Here is a 19,658-nt window from a genome sequence, read left to right on the forward strand (position 1 = left end):
TGCCAGTTAACGCAATATACAGCCAAAGATGCTCAGGACGAAGTGATATTGTAACAAAACACTGTAGACCCAAACAAAATCTCCCGCATAACCACTCAGTTTTGCAGCAGGGGATGCAGCAGGGGTGACATTTTGGGATGATGTGCCAAATGCAGAGAGCATGGGTGGTATAGGAAGACTTGTGCTCACCTGTCATATGTGGGGGGTCAGTTGGGGTCAGGGCCACCCTGGTGAAATGTGTAAGAAAGGATAGCAGGTGGAGTAGTAGAAGTTTCCCTTGTCTCCACATCGTTGCTGACTTGGCCTCGCCTACATTCTGTGACCTCACAATGCATGCCCTTTCCTTTCTACCCCAGTTTTTTTCTCTTTTCCAAAACAAAACTATCACGTTCCCGGAAAAAGAGCCCACCCTGCCTATTGCAGTCAAAAAGACAAGGCGAGTGATTGTGTGACACAGAAGACTTTATTGTCAGCCATCTTCTTTTTCCTCCTTGTAACTTTAAGCAAGCAGCACTGGAAAGGAAAACAACATGATTGCCATCAGACAGAAGGAAACAAAAATATCATGGCTGAAAGTGAAGGCACGTTCAAGGGCAGCCCAAAAGTGAAGGCATCTTCAAGGGCAGCCCAACAGAAAAGGAAGACTTGCCCTCTAGCCCCACTGCTCTCTAAGGCACTTAGAAGCCTGGCGGGGAGAGAGAGAGGTATGTATTTCCACCACCAATCAGGTTGTAGAAGGCTTAGGAAGAATCCCCAGCAGTCCTCCTGCAGCTGTGAAAAGGTTGATCGGGGAGGTGCCGTCTGTGATGAGTGTGGATTGGATACCCAAGCCTTGGAGCAGTTTTGCCTGGGGGAAAAGGGAAAGTGAAAGTCAGTCATCGCGTCTGGCAACATGTCATACTCTAGAGCCAGCATGGTGTAGTGGTTAGGTATTGGACTAGAATCTTGGGAAACTCAGGTTCGAATCCCCCACTCTGCCATGGGAACTTGCTGGGTGGTCTTGGACCAGTCCCACACAGTCTTGACACTGGCAAATATTTGGATGGGAGACCTCCAAGGAATCGTGAGGTCGTGATGCAGAGGCAGGTTATGGCAAACGTCCTCTGCACTTCTTCCTTGGAAAGGGGTCAACGTAAGTCAGATGTGTCTTGACATCTGTTTACACACACATAGTCGTCAGATTGCCCCTCCCTTTACTCCTCTGCCATGACTGCAATTTAAGAAGGAGATTGACAAGCTGGGACATGTCCAGAGGAGGGCAACCAAAATGGTAAAAGGCCTGGAATCCATGCCCTACGAGGAGAGACTTAGAGAGCTGGGGATGTTTAGTCTGGAGAAGCGATGGTTAGGAGGGGACGTGATAGCTATGTTGAAATATTTGAAGGGATGCCATGTCGAAGAGGGAGCAAGCTTGTTTTCTGCTGCTCCAGAGACTAGGACCAGGAGAGTTCAAGGTGAAGGAAAAGAAATTCCACCTAAACATCAGGAAAAACTTTCTGACTGCCAGGGCTGTTAGACAGTGGAATTCACTGCCTCAGAAAGTGGTGGAGTCTCCTCCTTTGGAGGTTTTTAAGCAGAGGCTGGATGAAAATATTTTGGGAGTGCTTTGATTGTGTGTTCCTGCATGGCAGGTGGATTGGACTTGATGGCCCTTGTGGTCTCTTCAAACTCTATGATTCTGTGACCCTCTGGAAAAAAAAAATCCACCTCCTTGTTTCACAGACCTTCCCTCCTTCCATTTCTCACCTGCATCTCTGGCCCGGCCACAGCAATGTCCCGGATGGTGTTGGCGCCCAGAGCCTTGGTCACGGCCTCAAATTTCTTCACTTCGACAGCCGCCAACGCCTCAGCACGGGCCACATCCAGGTCAGCCTGTGCCTTGGAGAAGCCGAGCTCCTGCTCCCGAGCTTTAGCCAGGCGTTGCAATTCTGCTGCCTGCAAGGGTTGATGGGAAAAGAGGAAGTAAGGAGAGGAAAGGCTTGGGCTCAGTGGCAAAGCCTGCAGAAGGTACCCGATTTAATCCTGGGTATCTCCAACTGAAAGGATCAAGCGGTCGGTGATGTGAAAGACTTGCATCTGAGACTCCAGAAAGCGGGCTATAAATCAAAACTACTACTCCTCTTCGCCAACCCTCTTTGCTCAGCCTGGGAGGGCAGTAGCAGCCAGAAAGCCAGCATGCTGTAGTGCAGTGGTGGCGAACCTCTGGCACGGGTGCCAGAGGTGGCACTCAGAGCCCTCCCTGTGGGCACGCGCAAACAGAGTGCCCCGCCCCACACACATCTAGGCTGGCCTGGGCTGCTGGGCTCGATTATTAGCATTAAACCTAAGACCTAGTTTTGGGGAAGCAGTGTAGGTAACCCTGTTAAGCGCTGTTAAACCCCACTGATTTTCATGCGAAGAACTAAAGTGCGATCCTTTACCAGGGAGTAAGCTCGGTTGCTGGCAATGGGGCTTGCTTTTCAGCAAACCCTCCGAGGGTCGTGATTCACCAGTTGGAAGAGTTGCACAGTTGCTTCAATGCAAAGCCACCGACTACCACCAAGTTTACTCCCGAGTAACGCACACCTCAGAGCCAACCATTTTTCCTAAACTAAAACCTCAGTATTCCGGTTAAATTGCCGTGTTGGCACTTTGCGATAAATAAGTGGGTTTTGGGTTGCAATTTGGGCACTCTGTCTCGAAAAGGTTCACCATCACTGCTGTAGTGCTTAGGGTACAAGGCTGGGATCTGGGAGGATCCCGACTCTGCCAGGGAAACGTGCTGGGTGACCTTGGGCCAGCCACGCACTTTTCACTCAACCTACCTCGCAAGGTTGTTGTGGGAGAGGAGAATGATGCAAGCCCCGTCAGCTCCCCGTTGGGGAGGAAGGTGGGATATGAATGAAGCAACTAAACCAGGGGTAGGGAACCTGCGGCTCTCCAGATGTTCAGGAACTACAATTCCCATCAGCCCCTGCCAGCATGGCCAATTGGCCATGCTGACAGGGGCTGATGGGAATTGTAGTTCCTGAACATCTGGAGAGCCGCAGGTTCCCTATCCCTGGACTAAACAAATACGTGCTGAACGGGAGGCGAGAACGGCGAAGGGCGTGCGAAGCGACAGCCTGACCTACCGTCTCAATGGCCATGGCGTCCGCTTTGAGCTTGGCTTGCAGGACCGCCCCTTCTCCCTCAATGCGGGCTGCCTCTGCTCGTGACTGGGCCTCAGCCTTGGCTGCTCCGGTGCTCTCGACCGCTGTGCTGCAGGGAGAGACGAGAACAAGGATGGGAGTGGCTTGGCCCCCGAGTCGAGCCCAGCAGCCTGGTGGGACTCGAACCCAACCCACCTCAGCGCTTCCAGCTCCAGAAGCTCCTTCCGGGCCCGTTCTGCCTCGGCCTGGTCAAGGATTTTCTGCCGCTCCAGACGTCCCCGTGCCTCTTGCTCCAGTCGCTCTGCTTCATGCCTGGAACATGAGGGAAGGAATCAGAACTCGGGTCTGAAAGCCTAAAAGGGAACGTCAGTGGCACGAGAAGGTTTCAGGAGAGAACTAGGCTGAAAGTTGTGGTGCGGGAGAAGGAGGAGAGTTTGGACTTATACCCCACCTTTCACTCCTGTAAGGAGACTACTCAAAACTCCTTTCCTTCCTCTCCCCGCAACAGACACCTTGTGAGGTAGGTGGGGCTGAGAGAGCTCTAAGCAGTGGTGAGATCCAAAAATTTTAGTAACAGGTTCCTATGGTGGTGGGATTCAAACAGTGGCGTAGCGCCAATGGGGCTGGGCGGGGCATGATGGGGGCGTGGCCGGGCATTCTGGGGCGGGGTATTAATAATTTCTCTGTTACTGTAAAAAACTCTTACTGTAAAAAAAAGTTCCTAATTCCCAGCTGGTATCTTTCTGTCCATAATTTAAACTCATTATAGCAAGTCCTATCGTCTACTGCCAACAGAAACAACGACTTCTCCTCTAATTGACTGCCTGTCAAATACTTAATACTTTCAAATACCTAATTTTGTTTCTAGAAATCAAAAGAAGGGTACTTTCCTTATACAAGGAACTTTACCATATTTCTAAAACATGTTTTTAAAATAGCCCAACAGGGAGAATTATCCCGTTTTCTACCTTCGCTAACCAGCCACATAGGAAACAACAGGACTTTATGATTTTTGGACCTAATGGGATTTCTAACAGAAAAGCAGACCCAATTAGTAACCCCCTCTCGGCACACACAAATAATTAGTAACCCACTCTCGGGAACTGGTGAGAACCTGCTGGATCCCACCTCTGGCTCTAAGAGAACTGTGACTAGCCCAAGGCCACCCAGCAGTAACGCAGGAGTGGGGAAACCGATCTGGTTCACCAGGTGAGACTCCGCCGCTCATTTGGAGGAGTGGGGAATCAAATGTGGTTCTCCGGATCAGAATCCGCCGCTCTTAACCATGACACCACGCTGGAAGGGCAACAACGCTGACAAGCCCAGAGTTTTGGAAAGTGAGACAAGAGAAAATCAATGGGAGTAGACTCCTTGCAGCCGGGAGTTTGGAAAGTAATACTTTAATGGGGCCAAGAGATTTGGAAGCCAGAAAGAGACAGAGAAGGTTGACCGAAGGGCAAAACATCAGCCGGCTAAGCCTTTAAATGCTGAAAAGTCTCCCTTTTGCAGGAAGAGGGGGAACATCTGGATGCAGCTGCTGCGCTGGGGAACTCTTGAACCCTTCCCTGGCCTACTGTTTTCCGGACACAGGTACACTTAGGGTGCCTGACTCTTCTCTCCTATTGCTGGTGGGTTATACATGAAGTAAACAAATAGCACAGTGATGGCGAACCTTCTTGAGACCGAGTGCCCAAATTGCAACCCAAACCCCAGTTATTTATCGCAAAGTGCCAACCCAGCAATTTAACCTGTATGCTGAGGTTTTAGTTTAGAAAAAACTGGTTGGCTCCCTCTTCCTCCACCCCACCCGCTCGAGCAGGGGCCAGCCTGCTCTAGCCTCCAGTATGTCCTGCATGCACTGCTCTCTGCCTCTCTAGCATCTCTGCCTCTCTAGCATCTCTGCCTCCTCTGCGCTCCTGCCCCCACCTTGGGTAGCAGCCACCTGGAGCACAGGCACCAGGCCCGCCAGCTGTGTCCTCCCTGCTCACTGCGGTGCATGCATGCCATGCTCAGTGGCCCAGGCCAGCCTAGATGTGTGTGTGTGGGGGGGTGATTTTCCGCCCCCCACATGTCAAACTCTGTGTATGCATGCCCACAGAGAGGGCTCCGAGTGCCACCTCTGGTACCCGTGCCACAGGTTCGCCATCACTGAAATAGCAGCTTGGAGCAGGGAAGCAATTTGAATCAGGGAAATGGTTTGGTGATGAACGGATCAGGCATTCTCCAAAAATCGAGTGCTCCCCTGTGCTGCTTTTCAAAGTGAATATCAAGAGAGTCAGTCACAGACGTCTCCCCCCCCCAAAAATCCAAGTGGTAGCACCCTTTGGTAGCATCCAAGTGGTAGCAACCCCTTTGACTCCTGATATCTCTTCCTGTAACAGACAAGAAAAAAGTGTCCATAACCATAACAACCCCCCTCCCACCCCAAAGTTTAAGCATAGTTGTCTTGCATAAGCAATGCAGACAACAGAGTTGACATTTTCTTTGGCCCAGTTCTCCCCTCCTATTTAAAATGCTAAGAATGCACTACTCGGGGGCTATTGATCCCTGATAATGCCAGAAAGACATTTGTTGGGCCACAATGTTCTAGGGCAGTGATGGCAAACCTTCTTGAGACCGAGTGCCCAAATGGCAACCCAAACCCCACTTATTTATTGCAAAGTGCCAACACGGCAATTTAACCTGAATGCTGAGGTTTTAGTTTAGAAAAAACCCGGTTGGCTCCCCCTTCCTCCGCCCCACCCGCTCAAGAAGAGGCCAGCCTGCTGTAGCCTCCAGCAAGTCCCGCGCACACTGCTCTGTGCCTCCCTAGCATCTCTGCCTCCTCTGCATCCCTCCCCCTTGGGCAGCAGCCACCCAGAGCACAGGCACCAGACCCGCCAGCCAAGTCCTCCCTACTCACTGCGGTGCATGCACATTGTGCTCAGTGGCCCAGGCCAGCCTAGATGTGTATGTGTGCCCACTGAGAGGGCTCCAAGTGCCACCTCTGGCACCCATGCCATAGGTTCGCCATCACTGTTCTAGGGAGTGGGGAGAGATCAGGGACACTGATGCTAAGGAGGAGGAGGAGGAGGAGAAGGAGAAGAGTTTTGATTTATACCCCACCTTTCTCTTCTGTAAGGAGACTCAAGGTGGCTTACAAGCTCCTTTCCCTTCCTCTCCCCACAACGGACACTTTGTGAGGTAAGTGGGCCTGAGAGAGTCCTGAGAGAACCGTGACTAACCCAAGGTCACCCAGCAGGAATGTAGGAGTGCGGAAACACATCTGGTTCACCAGATAAGCCTCCGCCACTCAGGTGGAGGAGTGGGGAATCAAACCCGGTTCTCCAGATTAGAATCCACCTGCTCTTTACCACTACACCACGCTGGCTCTCAAGGAGGAGGCATTGCCAATGGAATAGGAGAGAGGGCTGCTCAGTGTCAGCCAAGGAACCGTCCGATTATGTGCTGCTGCTGAGGATTTGACACCCCCCCCCACGCCATCCCACCCAGAATGAAACCATACCGAGCTGCTGCCTCCTGCGAATTGGTGGTGATTTCGATGGCCAGCTGGACACTGTGCTGGAGGGCATCGCGGGTCCTCTGGTCCACGGGCTCCACGCTCTGGATGTCGATGCTGCTAATGACGAGGCCGTTGGGGGCAAAGCGCAGGGAGTTGCGCAGCTTCCCTTCGGCGTCGAAGCCAAACACGGCCGCACAGATGAGACGGCTGGAGTTCTGGGGACGTGGGTTGCAGTCAAGGCGAGAGCACGGATGCCCATTGCTGCTCGTTATCACAAACGCACCGAAGCCAATGGCAGCTTTAGTGACTGCTAGTGCCACTAATGGGACTCTTTGGGACAAAGCAATTAACTCCCCCTAACACCACAGAACAAGATGTAGTTTGGCATCCAGTGGCCAAGCTCGAAAAAACATTCCCCAGGTCAGGGTGGCCAGATCTCCCAACTCCACCTGATCTCCAGGATTTACAACTGATCTCCAGAAATCAGCTCTTCTGGAGGAAACAGCTGCTTTGGAGGATGAACTTTATGGCATTCTACCCAATCAAAGTCCCTCGCCTCTCCAAATCTAACCCTCCCTGGGCTCCACTCCAAATTTCACCCTCCCCACTCCGGGTTCCACTCCAAACTCTACCCTCCCCGGGCTCCACTCCAAACTCTACCCTCCCCAGGCTCCACTCCAAACTCTATCCTCCCCAGGCTCCACTCTAAATCCCCCATTCCCAGGCTCCACTCCAAATTTCTCAACCTGCACTTGATCACCCTGCCTCTCACCCACCCATCTCTTGTGTGACAAAGGTTCATTTTTAGCTCAGAGAAAATGGCCTACAGGACCCAGCTGATGCAGGACTTTCCTGGCATTGCCCATTCTAGGTCCCGACTCCTCAGGCCCTATACCCGTGGTGGCGAACCTATGGCACTCCAGATGTTCATGGACTACAATTCCAATCAGCCCCTGTCAGCATGGCCGTAGGTTCACCACCACTGCCCTATACTCTCCCCAGAAACACCAGGAGCAAGATAGACAAAAGGGCTTCAGAGCTGTGTTCTAGGAGAGAAAACGGCGACGAGGACGTTGGAAACGGGCAACTCACCTTATGGAAGTCGTCAAATGTGACGGCGGCCACAGCCCCTCGGATGCGCGAGGCCAACATCTTGCAGGCATCGCCTACGAAATCCAGGACACTGAAGAGGCGAGAGGCCTCAGCAACAGGAGGGTTCTCAAAGTGCCTGATCGGGGGGAAATGAGATGAATGCGAGACTTTGTTGCTGCTCTTAAACAGGACAGGGGTGCTAACTCAAGAAGAAGTAGAAGAAGAGTTTGGATTTACATCCCCCCTCATTTCTCTCCTGTAAGGAGACTCAAAGAGGCTTACAATCTCCTTTCCCTTTCCACCCCCACAACAAGCACCCTGAGAGGTGGGTGGGGCTGAAAGAGCTCCGAAGAACTTATGGGCCCTTCTCCAAACTCTTCTTCTTCTGCTACTGCAAACAAATTCAATTATGTGGAAATGCATAAATATCCCACTGACAAAATGAGGCATGATGGGTATTGAAGAGACCACAAATTTGCTTAATTTACATACAGTTTTTTAACTATGATCAGAGCGGTTTGTTGTTTGACAACCGAGTCTCTGGTGTTCTGCGCATTCTCACGCGACTCTATGCTGCAGTCCTCCCACTCCCCCCCCATTTATGGTTAGGGTTCCCAACCTCCAGGGGGTGGCCAGAGATTTCCCAATATTACAACTGATCTCCAGGGGACAGAGATTGGTTCAGCTGGAGAAAATGGCCACTTTGGAAGGTGGGCATAGGAGGTTAAGAGCTCATGTAACTAATCTGGAGGAACCGGGTTTGATTCTTGGCTCTGCCGCCTGAGCTGTGGAGGCTTATCTGGGGAATTCAGATTAGCCTGTGCACTCCCACACACGCCAGCTGGGTGACCTTGGGCTAGTCACAGCTTCTCGGAGCTCTCTCAGCCCCACCTATCTCACAGGGTGTTTGTTGTGAGGGGGAAGGGCAAAGAGATTGTAAGCCCCTTTGAGTCTCCTGCAGGAGAGAAAGGGGGGATATAAATCCAAACTCTTCTTCTTCTTCTTCTCAATAGCAGTCTACCCCACCAAAATCTCCTCCCCAGATCCTGCTCTCTACCAACAGAGTTTAAAGCGGAGCTACTCTGGTAAGATGAGAAGGTCTAGTAGTCTTCTTGCACTCGCTGCAGCCTTCTACCACTCTGGAAAAGAATACTTTCCACGCAAGATGTTCTTTCCATAGAAAGGTTTTACTTGAGCAGTTGCATGGTTACACAAGTCTATGCTCAACAAGACTATAAAACTATACTGAACTCTTCAGCAAGAACAAAGTTGAACACGCATGCTGAACTTAACACTTGGAACTCAGACTCAGAACTCTGCATATACAATGCATTGCATCTTATACATTCAACAAGGATACTTTCCTCCCCGCCCTGGCAACAGCCTCTCATTGGTCTAGAGTCACAGTTGAACTCCCCAATCATGGTAAAGGTTAACTGTTGCTACTTCGCCCTAGACTTACTGCCTCCGGCCTTGCTGTTGGCAAACTTCTGATGATTAGAAGATGAACCTTTTGTGGACCTTTCTTTTTCATATATCATGACACTCTCGTCCGTCTCCGCCCCCAAAACCTCCAGGACTTCCCCAAACCAGAGCTGGCAACCCCGGCTGTGGTTTCTGTCCCCCAAGCGCTCACCAGTTGTAGGCCAGCTGGAGCTGCAGGCGGGCGTGATCCGCCGTCTCAATGGTGACAACGTCAGTGCAGAAGTCAGGCCCCATGAGGAGGCAGATGGCGCGGCGGGCGTGGGGCCGCTTAGGTCGGCCCCCTGAAAGGCTCAGCACCGTGAACTGCTCGTCTGGGCCCAGCAGCACCAGTTCTGGCCCAAAAACCACCCTGAGAAGGAAGAGGGAGAATCTTAAGTGGGAGATATTCTGAGATTTATTGTCTCCCCACCACCAACCTTCCCAACTCTTACAATGGGCTTCAGCGTGATGTAGTGGTTAAGAGCAGGTGGATTCTAATCTGGAGAACCGGGTTTGATCCCCCACTCCTCCCCCTGAGTGGCGGAGGTTTATCTGGTAAACCAGATGTGTTTCCGCACTCCTATATTCCTGCTGGGTGACCTTGGGCTAGTCACAGTTCTCTCAGGACTCTCTCAGCCCCACCTACGTCACAAGGTATCTGTTGGGGGGAGAGGAAGGGAAAGGAGCCTGTAAGCCCCTTCGAGTCTCCTTACAGGAGAGAAAAGTGGAGTGTAAATCCAAACTGTTCTTCTTCATGGGACAGTTTCAGGTTTCATCCTTCTTCATCCTACATGGGAGCCAAATTGGTCTCTTTCACCTCCCCCATCCCCAGAATCCCCTCCCCCAAAAATGGTGGCAAATGGCCACATCCTTCCCGCAATCCCGGAAGCAGGGGAAGAAAATTCTCACTAGAAATCAACTCTATGAAGAAGTTTATGGGGTCGTTCCAACTAGGATATCCTCGAGCGTATGATTTTTCCCATGGTCTTTATCTGAACCTCTATGCTTTAGAGCAGGGGTCTTCAAACTATGGCCCTCCAGATGTTCATAGACTACAATTCCCTACCACTTGGCCATGCTGGCAGGGGCTGATGGGAATTGTAGTCCATGAACATCTGGAGGGCCATCGTTTGAAGATCCCTGCTTTAGAGCATAGGTGTCAAACTCGTGGCCCTCCAGATGTTATGGACTACAGTTCCCATCATCCCCTGCCAGCATCATGCTGGCAGGGGGTGATGGGAACTGTAGTGCTCACAACATCTGAAGGGGCACGAGTTTGACACCTGTGCTTTAGAAACTGAAAAACAGCTCAAAAGGCCTATGCAAAAAAACCAACAACTTAGCTTCACAAAAGGCCTCTGTAGTTGGTCCCTTCCTGCGTGAAAACAGGGCACCAATTTTGAGTCTGGCCTGAAGCAGGGCTTAGTCATAAGAGCCGTCTGCTGCACCAGCTCTCCTCCTCAGAGGATGAGTGTGCGATTTCCCAACCGCTGAGTAAGCACCGGCAGAACCTCTTCCAGGCATCGGAGACGGGCGGGGAAGGTTTCCCGTCAGCCAAGGGCCCTGGATTCCAGGCATCCCTCCTTTGGCACATTCCCTTTCCCTTTAAAGAGCACCTGGCCCTCCCTTCGACATCGTCCCCTCTTTGGTCAGCAGCAGGAAGAAACAAACGATAAAACTAAAGGTGCTGCTTCAAACCTCAGGGGTGCCATTTATACTTTTTTATTGCTCCCCTCATTTAAAAGAAGAAGAAGAGTTTGGATTTATACCCCACCTTTCTCTCCTGTAAAGAGACTCAAGGCAGCTTACAAGCTCCTTTCCCTTGGATTTATATCCTGCCTTTCTCTCCTGGAAGGAGACAACTCAAAACTCCTTTTCACTTCCTCTCCCCACCACAGACACCCAGTGGTGGGATCAGGAGAGAACTAGGCTGATAGTTGTGGTGCGGAAGAAGGAGGAGAGTTTGGACTTATACCCCACCTTTCACTCCTGTAAGGAGACAACTCAAAACTCCTTTCCTTCCTCTCCCTGCAACAGATACCTTGTGAGGTAGGTGGGGCTGAGAGAGCTCTAAGCAGTGGTGAGATCCAAAAATTTTAGTAACAGGTTCCCATGGTGGTGGGATTCAAACAGTGGCATAGTGCCAATGGGGCGGGGTGGGGCACGACGGGGGCGTGGTCAGGCATTCTGGGGCGGGGCATTAATAATTTCTCTGTTACTGTAAAAAACTCTTACTGTAAAAAAAAAGTTCCTAATTTCCAGCTGGTATCTTTCTGTCCATAATTTAAACTCATTATAGCAAGTCCTATCATCTACTGCCAACAGAAACAACTACTTCTCCTCTAATTGACTGCCTGTCAAATACTTAATACTTTCAAATACTTAATTTTGTTTCTAGAAATCAAAAGAAGGAGACTTTCCTTAAACAAGGAACTTGACCATATTTCTAAAACATGTTTTTAAACGCAGCCAAATCCAAATCCAAATCCAAATCATTTATTTACGGTCAACGACCAGAACAACAAAATAAAAATACACAATTCAGCAACAATAAAGCACAGGTCAGAGATAATACATATTCTGTATTGCTGACAGAGAGGATGTTCGCGGGAATTAAGTAATATATATATATTAAAAAATTTCAGTGACTTATGTTTGGAGTCCCGTTACACCTAAATTGCGAATCAAAATTCCAGCCCAACAGGGAGAATTATCCCGTTTTCTACCTTCGCTAACCAGCCATATAGGAAACAACAGGACTTTATGATTTTTGGACCTAATGGAATTTCTAACGGAAAAGCAGACCCAATTAGTAACCCCCTCTCAGCACACACAAATAATTAGTAACCCACTCTCGGGAACTGGAGGGCCTTCCTCTCCCCACTCGGGAACTGGTGAGAACCTGCTGGATCCCACCTCTGCAGACACCATGTGAGGTAAGTGAAGCTGAGAGTTCAGAAGAAGGGAAAGGAGCTTGTAAGCCACCTTGAGTCTCCTTACAGGCGGGATATAAATCCAAACTCTTCTTCTTCTTCCATACAGGTATTTCCTAGGCTCCCTTCCTGTGCCACCTTTTGATCTGCTACCCCAACATAGTCAATGAAACCCATTCACACACACACACACACACCCTGCCAGTCCTCTCACCTGGCTTTACGCTCCTTGTAGTCGTACACTTGCACCGCAGCATTGTGAGGGACACGGTAGGTCACCACTCGGGTCCGGTCACGAGGCGTTCCACCCCCTTCGGAAGTTTCCCTGGAGCGATCCAATGCGGGGTCCCTCCCCAAGCACAGCAAGGTCTCGACGTGGGGCGGGAGCTCCTTTTCCCACAGTTCCTCATCCTGAGTTAGCATATAAGTGTGGCCAATGACAGCTCGGACCTGGAGCAGGGGGGTGACGAGAGGGGAGAAAGATGAAGGTTTTTGCTGAGTCACAGTACCAGGAGATTGGTGCATGCACACACACTGTAGCGCTCCCACAGCCAGAGATCTGCCCAGAGGTGGGATCCAGCCGGTTCTCACAGGTTCCCGAGAGTAGATTACTAATTATTTGTGTGTGCCGAGAGGGGGTTACTAATTGGTGATTTTGCCACAAGATTTTTGCCTTAGTTACGCTCCTCCTCTCAGCAGTAGCGTGCAGAACTTGAAGCAGTCTAGCAGGAGATGCACTGCGCCTGAGTGCACTCATTTCCTGCCCAAGGACTGGCGCAGCGGCTGCGTCCTTGCCACAGCCCCGCCCAGGAATGCCCTGTCCCTGGAATGCCCAGCCACACCCCCGTCGTGCCCCGCCCAGCCCCATTGGCGCTACGCCACAGTTTGAATCCCACCACCATGGGAACCTGTTACTAAAATTTTTGGATCCCACCACTGGATCTGCCGTGGCAACCTGAGGCCACCTCTTTCTCAAAGGAAGGTGTATTTACAGTCCATGGAGATGCCTGTAGGATTTTCAAGACCAGAGACATTCGGGGTGGTTTGCCACTTCCTGCCTCTGTGCAGCTACCCTGGACTTCCTTGGTGGTCTCCCGAGGAGGAGGAGAAGAAGGAGGAGGAATTTGGATTTATACCCCACCTTTCTCTCCTGTAAGGAGACTCAAGGGGGCCTTCAAGCTCCTTTTCCTTCCTCTCCCCACCACAGACACCTTGAGAGGAAGGTGGGGCTGAAAGAGTTCTGAGAGAACTGTGACTAGCCCAGGATCACCCAGCAGGATTGTAGGAGTGCGGAAACGCATCTGGTTCACCAGATAAGCCTCTGGCGCTCAGGTGGAGGAGTGGGGAATGAAACCCGGTTCTCCAGATTAGAATCCACCTGCTCTTAACCACTACACCACGCGGGTTCTCCTGCTCAGCTTCCCAGATCCGACGCGATTGGGTTAGCCTGGACCACCAGGATCAGGACACATCTATCGTCTCCCAAGTGTTCCCTAGAAGGGACATCACTGCCCTTCAACCCTGGCACTCCCCTCATCCATCCACCCCCTAAGCTCCCATTTTCCAGCAATTCCTAGAGCTACCCAACAACACTTCCTGTTTTTCCCCAGAAATGACTTTATGGTGCTTACAGCACGGTTTTTCCCCCTCCCCCCCACTTTTCTCCACATGGGGAGACACAAGATGGGATCTGGGGTTAAGAAGGAACCCAGGTGAGATCAGCTGTACAAACTGGTAAGAGCCAACTCTTTTGTTAGAGGTGCTTTTGGAAGGTTTTTCTCACCAGACATGTTTATGCTGCACAGGATTAGAGCTGTGTTGTCAAATGGCTGTGCTGTTCCATCCGTCCTGCTCACCTTTCCTGATTTGATATCCCTCACATAAATGCCCTCGTTCTCAGCCAGCGGGAGGGCATGGCGCCGTTCTAGCACTTCTACTTCTGCAGGCGGTACGTACTCCAGAGGCCCCTGGATCAGCCAGCGGTCCCCCGGCTTGCGCATCACCTCCTCCCCATCCTAAGAAGAAGAAAAGTTTGGATTTATATCCCCCCATTCTCTGCTGTAAGGAGACTCAAAGGGGCTTACAATCTCCTTTCCCTCCCTCCCCCCACCCACACACACAACAAACACCCTGTGAGGTGGGTGAGGCTGAGAGAGCTCTGAAGAACTGTGACTGGCCCCAGGTCACCCAGCTGGCATGTGTTGGAGTGCACAGGCTAATCTGGTTCACCAGATAAGCCTCCACAGAGTGGGGGACTCAAACCAGGTTCTCCAGATTAGAGCGCACCTGCTCTTAAGCGCTACGCCACGCTTGCAAAGAAAGAGACCGCGGAAGGCGTCCAATGCCTGCATGTGTAATCTCACTTTCCCCCCCTTCCCCACACCGTGCAGGCCCAGGTCTAACCTCGTTCTCGTCTTCAAAGGGTCGGAGTGCACGCAGCAAGAGTCCCTCATCCTCCGAGAGGATGTAAGTGTCCTGTATCTCGTTCTCCAGCCTTTCTCCAGGTTGCAGGAAAAAGGAGGTCTCTCCCTGTGGAAGGAGAAGTGAGAAACCCTAATGAGGCTCCGTCAGTCACCTGAGAAATACAGTCATTCGAGCTGTCCCCTCCTGTCTAGAAGACCCAGGGCCACAAACATTAGCAGGGACTTCCAGCCAGTGAGTGCTCTTGAGTGTTCCTGCATTGCAGGGTGTTGGACTTGATGGCCCTTGGGGTCTTTTCCAAATCTATGATTCTATGATCCCTCCTCCTGTTAATGGTTGCCATGAAGATATGGGAGCCAAATTCGGGTATGATACGGTAACCAGACGTCCCGCTTTTGGTGGGACAGTCCCGCCTTTAGACAATTTGTCCTGCGTCCCGCGGGTTTTTTGAAGTGTCCCATTGTTTGGAAGGCTGCCGCACTGCCTTCTGGGGCGCAAGGCAGTGCGGCAGCCTCCCGCGCACGCTGCCACAGGAGCACTGCATTCTGGGGCACTCCCGTTTCCCGCCCTGAAACGGGAGCGCCCCAGAAGGCAGTGCGCTCCTGCTGCTGCACGCGCGGCCACCCGCCTACCCTCGCGTCCCGGTTTACAAAGGTGACCATCTGGTCACCTTAGGGTGTAAGAGCAAGGCACCGTTCTCTACAAAATGGATGCCTCTCAGAGGGTTTTAGGATCCATCTTGTGTATCAAGCTCAGACAGGAAGGAGGTTGGTAGCTGAACGTTCGCCAGGGCCCTAAGGTGAACAAACCACTGAACGAAGAACCAGGGCACTACCGTAGCTGCTAACATTACACCCCAGGCCTGTTGCCATACATATATAAGTGAATGCACCCAGTAAGTGTAAGGAGATCTACTATAATTGTAATATAAGATTGCCGTAACACTTGCAGCAGCTTAGCCAGGGTGCCGAGACAGCCTATTGCACCATTTGGGCCTGGGCCCAGACGTACCTTGATCACCTTCTTCTGCCCGAGTTGAGGTTTGCCGCTGGAGTCCACCGGGTCACAAACAACACAGTACTGGCAGCTGTTCAGGGTGATAATGTCAACAATGCGCACCACTTCCTCGTAAACGTCAGGGATGTGGGCCTCGGAATCAGCCATGGTGACCAGCCACTCTTCCCCGGTCTTTCTCACGGTCCCCTGGGAGTCCCGGAATGTCTTGGTGGCCCGGAGATGCAGCGCTTTCTTCAAGGAAGAGATATGAGGTTAAAGTGTGAGGATCCCAGTGGGGTTCTTCGGCAGAGAACTTAAACACTCTACAAATAGGACTTAAGCGTACTGAATAGCAATACAATAAACAAAAAACTCCGCCTGTCCTGCTGCTTAAGACAGAAACACACAAACTTCGATACTTATTACTAATTTACTAAGTGAATTGAAAAGTGAAAATAAGTGCACTTCTGTCTGAAACAGCTACGAATATACATAAATACAAAAAGTTACAAAAATACAAACCACTAACAATGTACATATACAGAAGTGGTGGGATGCAAAAATTTTAGTAACAGGTTCCCATGGTGGTGGGATTCAAACAGTGGCGTAGCGCCAATGGGGCTGGGGAGGGCACAACAGGGGCGTGGCTGGGCATTCTGGGGGCGGGGCATTAATAATTTCTCTGTTACTGTAAAAAACTCTTACTGTATAAAAAAGTTCCTAGTTTCCACCTGGTATCTTTCTGTCCATAATTTAAACTCATTATAGCAAGTCCTATCGTCTACTGCCAACAGAAACAACGACTTCTCCTCTAATTGACTGCCTGTCAAATACTTAATACTTTCAAATACTTAATTTTGTTTCTAGAAATCAAAAGAAGAATACTTTCCTTAAACAAGGAACTTTACCGTATTTCTAAAACATGTTTTTAAAACAGCCCAACAGGGAGAATTATCCCATTTTCTACCTTCGCTAACCAGCCACATAGGAAACAACTGGACTTTATGATTTTTGGACCTAATGGAATTTCTAATGGAAAAGCGGCCCCAATTAGTAACCCCCTCTCGGCACACACAAATAATTAGTAACCCCACTCTTGGGAACTGGTGAGAACCTGCTGGATCCCACCTCTGAGAAAATACAATTGTATACATAGGAACAAGTATAATCTATGGATGCTTTTTGTTTTGCTGTGCAATGAAACACAGATTGAATTTAAAGATACAGTCCTTTACTGTCAGCATACATGGAGGACTTAGAGGTTACAACAGCTGTACACCTTCTTGAGGAGTACAAAAATATGCAAAATAAGGCATTCTAGGGGCACGCGTAATAGCACATTTGGGAACGCTTGGAAGCGCCAAGCGCCAGCTACCGTACAATGCAAGGCCGCTGGTCGTAAAGAGGTCACATTTGTAGGCGCAAATACTGTCAAGTATCCTCCCTGAGGAATTCCACCTCGAGATGAAGGCTGGCTTAGGCCAAATAGCACCTGCAGGGAGCTCTCTTTCCTGCTTTCTGCTGGAAAAAGAAATGCTGCTGGAATTGCCCTTTGCCCAGGGGCGGGAGACGCAAAGGAAGAGCTCCTCTGCCACCAGCCAAAGACTCCTGTCCGTCCAAACAAGAATATTACCTCATAGGAAGATCAGCCTTCTCTTCGAACATGAACGTTCACTTTGTTCAGGCCGACAGCTTCAGATCTTCCAGTTTTACCTTGACCAAACCCCTCCTCTTACATGTTGCCACCTTCTTAATTTGTAAGATGGGATTGAAAACACCTTCAATGGGGGGTACATGAAGTGTGCAGGAAAGGCCTCACAGATGTTTATGCTTGAATAAATTCTATAAGTCTCAACGGTGCCATGGGGCTACTAATTTCGTTTTGCTGCTGCAGACTAACAGAATAGCCTGTTTGGAATTTACTCACGTTTGTTTATTGATGTCATTTATTTATATGCTGCCTCTCCCCCCATTGGGGCCCCAAAGCGGCTTACATCATTCTCCTCTCCTCTTTTTTTACTCTTACAACAACCCCGTGAGGTTGAAATCAGTGTGGTGTTGCGGTTAAGAGCGGGAAACTCTAATCTGGAGAACCAGGTTTGATTCCTTCGTACAAGTGGCAGACTCTCATCCGGTGAACTGGATTGGCTTCCCTGTTCCTGCACACAAAGCCTGCTGGGTGACCTTGGGCTAGTCACAGTTCTCTCTGAACTCTCTCAGCCCCACCTACCTCATACCGTGTTTCCCCGAAAATAAGACAGTGTCTTATATTAATTTTTGCTCCCAAAGATGCGCTATGTCTTATTTTCAGGGGATGTCTTATTTTTCTGCGTTCTGTTAGTCGGGCATGCTTCCAAACAAAAACTTTGCTATGTTTTACTTTTGGGGGATGCCTTATATTTCACACTTCAGTAAAACCTCTACTACGTCTTATTTTCCAGGGATGTCTTATATTCGGAGAAACAGGGTAGGGCATCTGTTGTGGGGAGGGGAAGGGAAGGATTTTGTAAGCCCCTTGGGGTGCTTCCATGGCCCAAGCTGGGATTTGAACCTAGTTCAGTGGTGGCAAACCTTTGGCACTCCAGATGTTATGGACTACAATTCCCATCAGCCCCTGCCAGCATGGCCATCAGCAGGGGCTGATGGGAATTGTAGTCCATAACATCTGGAGTGCCAAAGGTCTAGTTCTTCCAGACTTTAGTTCAACATTCTTAACCACTACACCACATTGGCTCTCGTATGAGTCACTTTGGGGGAGAAAGAACTTGTTCCCAACATGCCGCTGCGCAATCAGTGCTAGGCAGAGCAACTGAGGAGAGAGAAGGACAATATTATCAGCCACAAAGCTATGTCACATGCCCCATTCTCAGCAGCACGTGGACCTTGAGCACTTTTTATCCCCCACAATAAGAGCACACCCCGCCCCAGGCCGCTCCCCAAACAGTCCTTCCTCCATCTGCCACTAGGGGCAGCATACAAGACACTCACCTTCTCAGTCAGCACAAAGGCATCCACGGTGTCAACCACTTCCTCAAAAACTCCAGGCAAATAAGCCCCAACCCGCTTCACCAGCCACTCCTCGCCTGCCAGAGGAAAGGAACGAGGACATCTGTCAGAGAGGAAGAGAGCCCTTCGAAGGGCTGTGGGAGGGGAGGGGCAGAACAGGTACCTGTCACGCGTCTATTCCCTTCCCTGTCCACACACTCCTTGCGCGCCTGAAGTCTGATTGCCTGGTTGGGCCGAATGATGGTGGCTTGGATCGTCTCCACGACCTCGACCTCCTTGCGTGGGATATAGGTGCCTGCGGGCGACAGAGTCTGGTGAGGAGGGCAGCCCAGTGCTCGGACCACGCTGGGCGGAAAACGAAGCGATCGCGCCCTACCTGGTCCTTCAAACAGCCACTCGTCACCGGCAACGTGTTTCCCGTCCTTGTCATCTTCCATGTCCAGAAGTGCTCGGAGGTGGAGGGCGGTGTTAGCTGAGACCACCTGCAGGGGCGTAACACCCTAGAGGGGGAGAGCAAGGGAGACTGTCAGGCAGAGGCATAGGGGGGAACAAACCTGCTACAGCTGCCTCCCCCCCGCCCCAGTGCCCCACTTATTTTAGCTGGCGGGAGCCTCTAAACCCCTTGGCCTGGCCTTGTCAGGCTGCTCTTTCAGTCGGCCTCCACCGGCCAAAAGAGCAGCCTGGCTGGGCCGCCACTGGGTGCCCCTCGGCCCCGCCCTGCTACCTTTCTGGCTGGAGGAGGGTTCGCCAGATGAAGCAGCAGCCTGGAGAGGCAGGCCCGAGGGAACGGGTGTGGGGGGTGATTCTCCGCCCCCCATGTGACCAGCTGGTGTGCGCCCGGGGACATATGACCCCACATGTCCCTGTGAGTGCTACGCCTCTGCTGTCAGGCAAAGCAGGGCCATAGCCCCAGAGGCTACCCCAAAAGGGCCACTCCAGTAGACAGGCTGAAGCCACTAGACCAGAGGTGGGACCAGCAGGTTCTCACAGGTTCTCGAGAGTAGGTTACTAATTATTTGTGTGTGCCGAGAGGGGGTTACTAATTGGTGATTTTGCCACACGATTTTTGCCTTAGTTACGCCCTTTCTCTCAGCAGTAGTGCGCAGAACTTGA

The 19,658-nt window shown here is 50.9% G+C and overlaps 1 protein-coding gene across 2 annotated transcripts in view; it reads right to left on the bottom strand.

Annotated features, from left to right (window-relative positions):
* Positions 1–444: 444 nt before the first annotated feature.
* Positions 445–19,658, bottom strand: part of LOC125444666 (major vault protein) — a 30,867-nt gene continuing 11,653 nt past the window's right edge. For both annotated transcript variants that reach the window (XM_048517224.1, XM_048517222.1), the window contains exons 5-18: positions 18,922–19,045; positions 18,709–18,840; positions 18,528–18,622; positions 15,555–15,791; positions 14,526–14,651; positions 13,979–14,137; positions 12,337–12,572; positions 9,362–9,559; positions 7,726–7,861; positions 6,637–6,848; positions 3,327–3,443; positions 3,114–3,240; positions 1,747–1,935; positions 445–847 (exon numbers count right to left, since the gene is read on the bottom strand). In XM_048517224.1, coding sequence (XP_048373181.1) covers positions 725–847; positions 1,747–1,935; positions 3,114–3,240; positions 3,327–3,443; positions 6,637–6,848; positions 7,726–7,861; positions 9,362–9,559; positions 12,337–12,572; positions 13,979–14,137; positions 14,526–14,651; positions 15,555–15,791; positions 18,528–18,622; positions 18,709–18,840; positions 18,922–19,045 — 2,211 coding nt within the window. In that variant the 3' untranslated portion in view covers positions 445–724. The remainder of the gene's footprint in view (positions 848–1,746; positions 1,936–3,113; positions 3,241–3,326; positions 3,444–6,636; positions 6,849–7,725; positions 7,862–9,361; positions 9,560–12,336; positions 12,573–13,978; positions 14,138–14,525; positions 14,652–15,554; positions 15,792–18,527; positions 18,623–18,708; positions 18,841–18,921; positions 19,046–19,658) is intronic.

This window comes from Sphaerodactylus townsendi, linkage group LG15 (assembly GCF_021028975.2).
Source record: "Sphaerodactylus townsendi isolate TG3544 linkage group LG15, MPM_Stown_v2.3, whole genome shotgun sequence".
Classification (NCBI taxonomy): domain Eukaryota; kingdom Metazoa; phylum Chordata; class Lepidosauria; order Squamata; family Sphaerodactylidae; genus Sphaerodactylus; species Sphaerodactylus townsendi.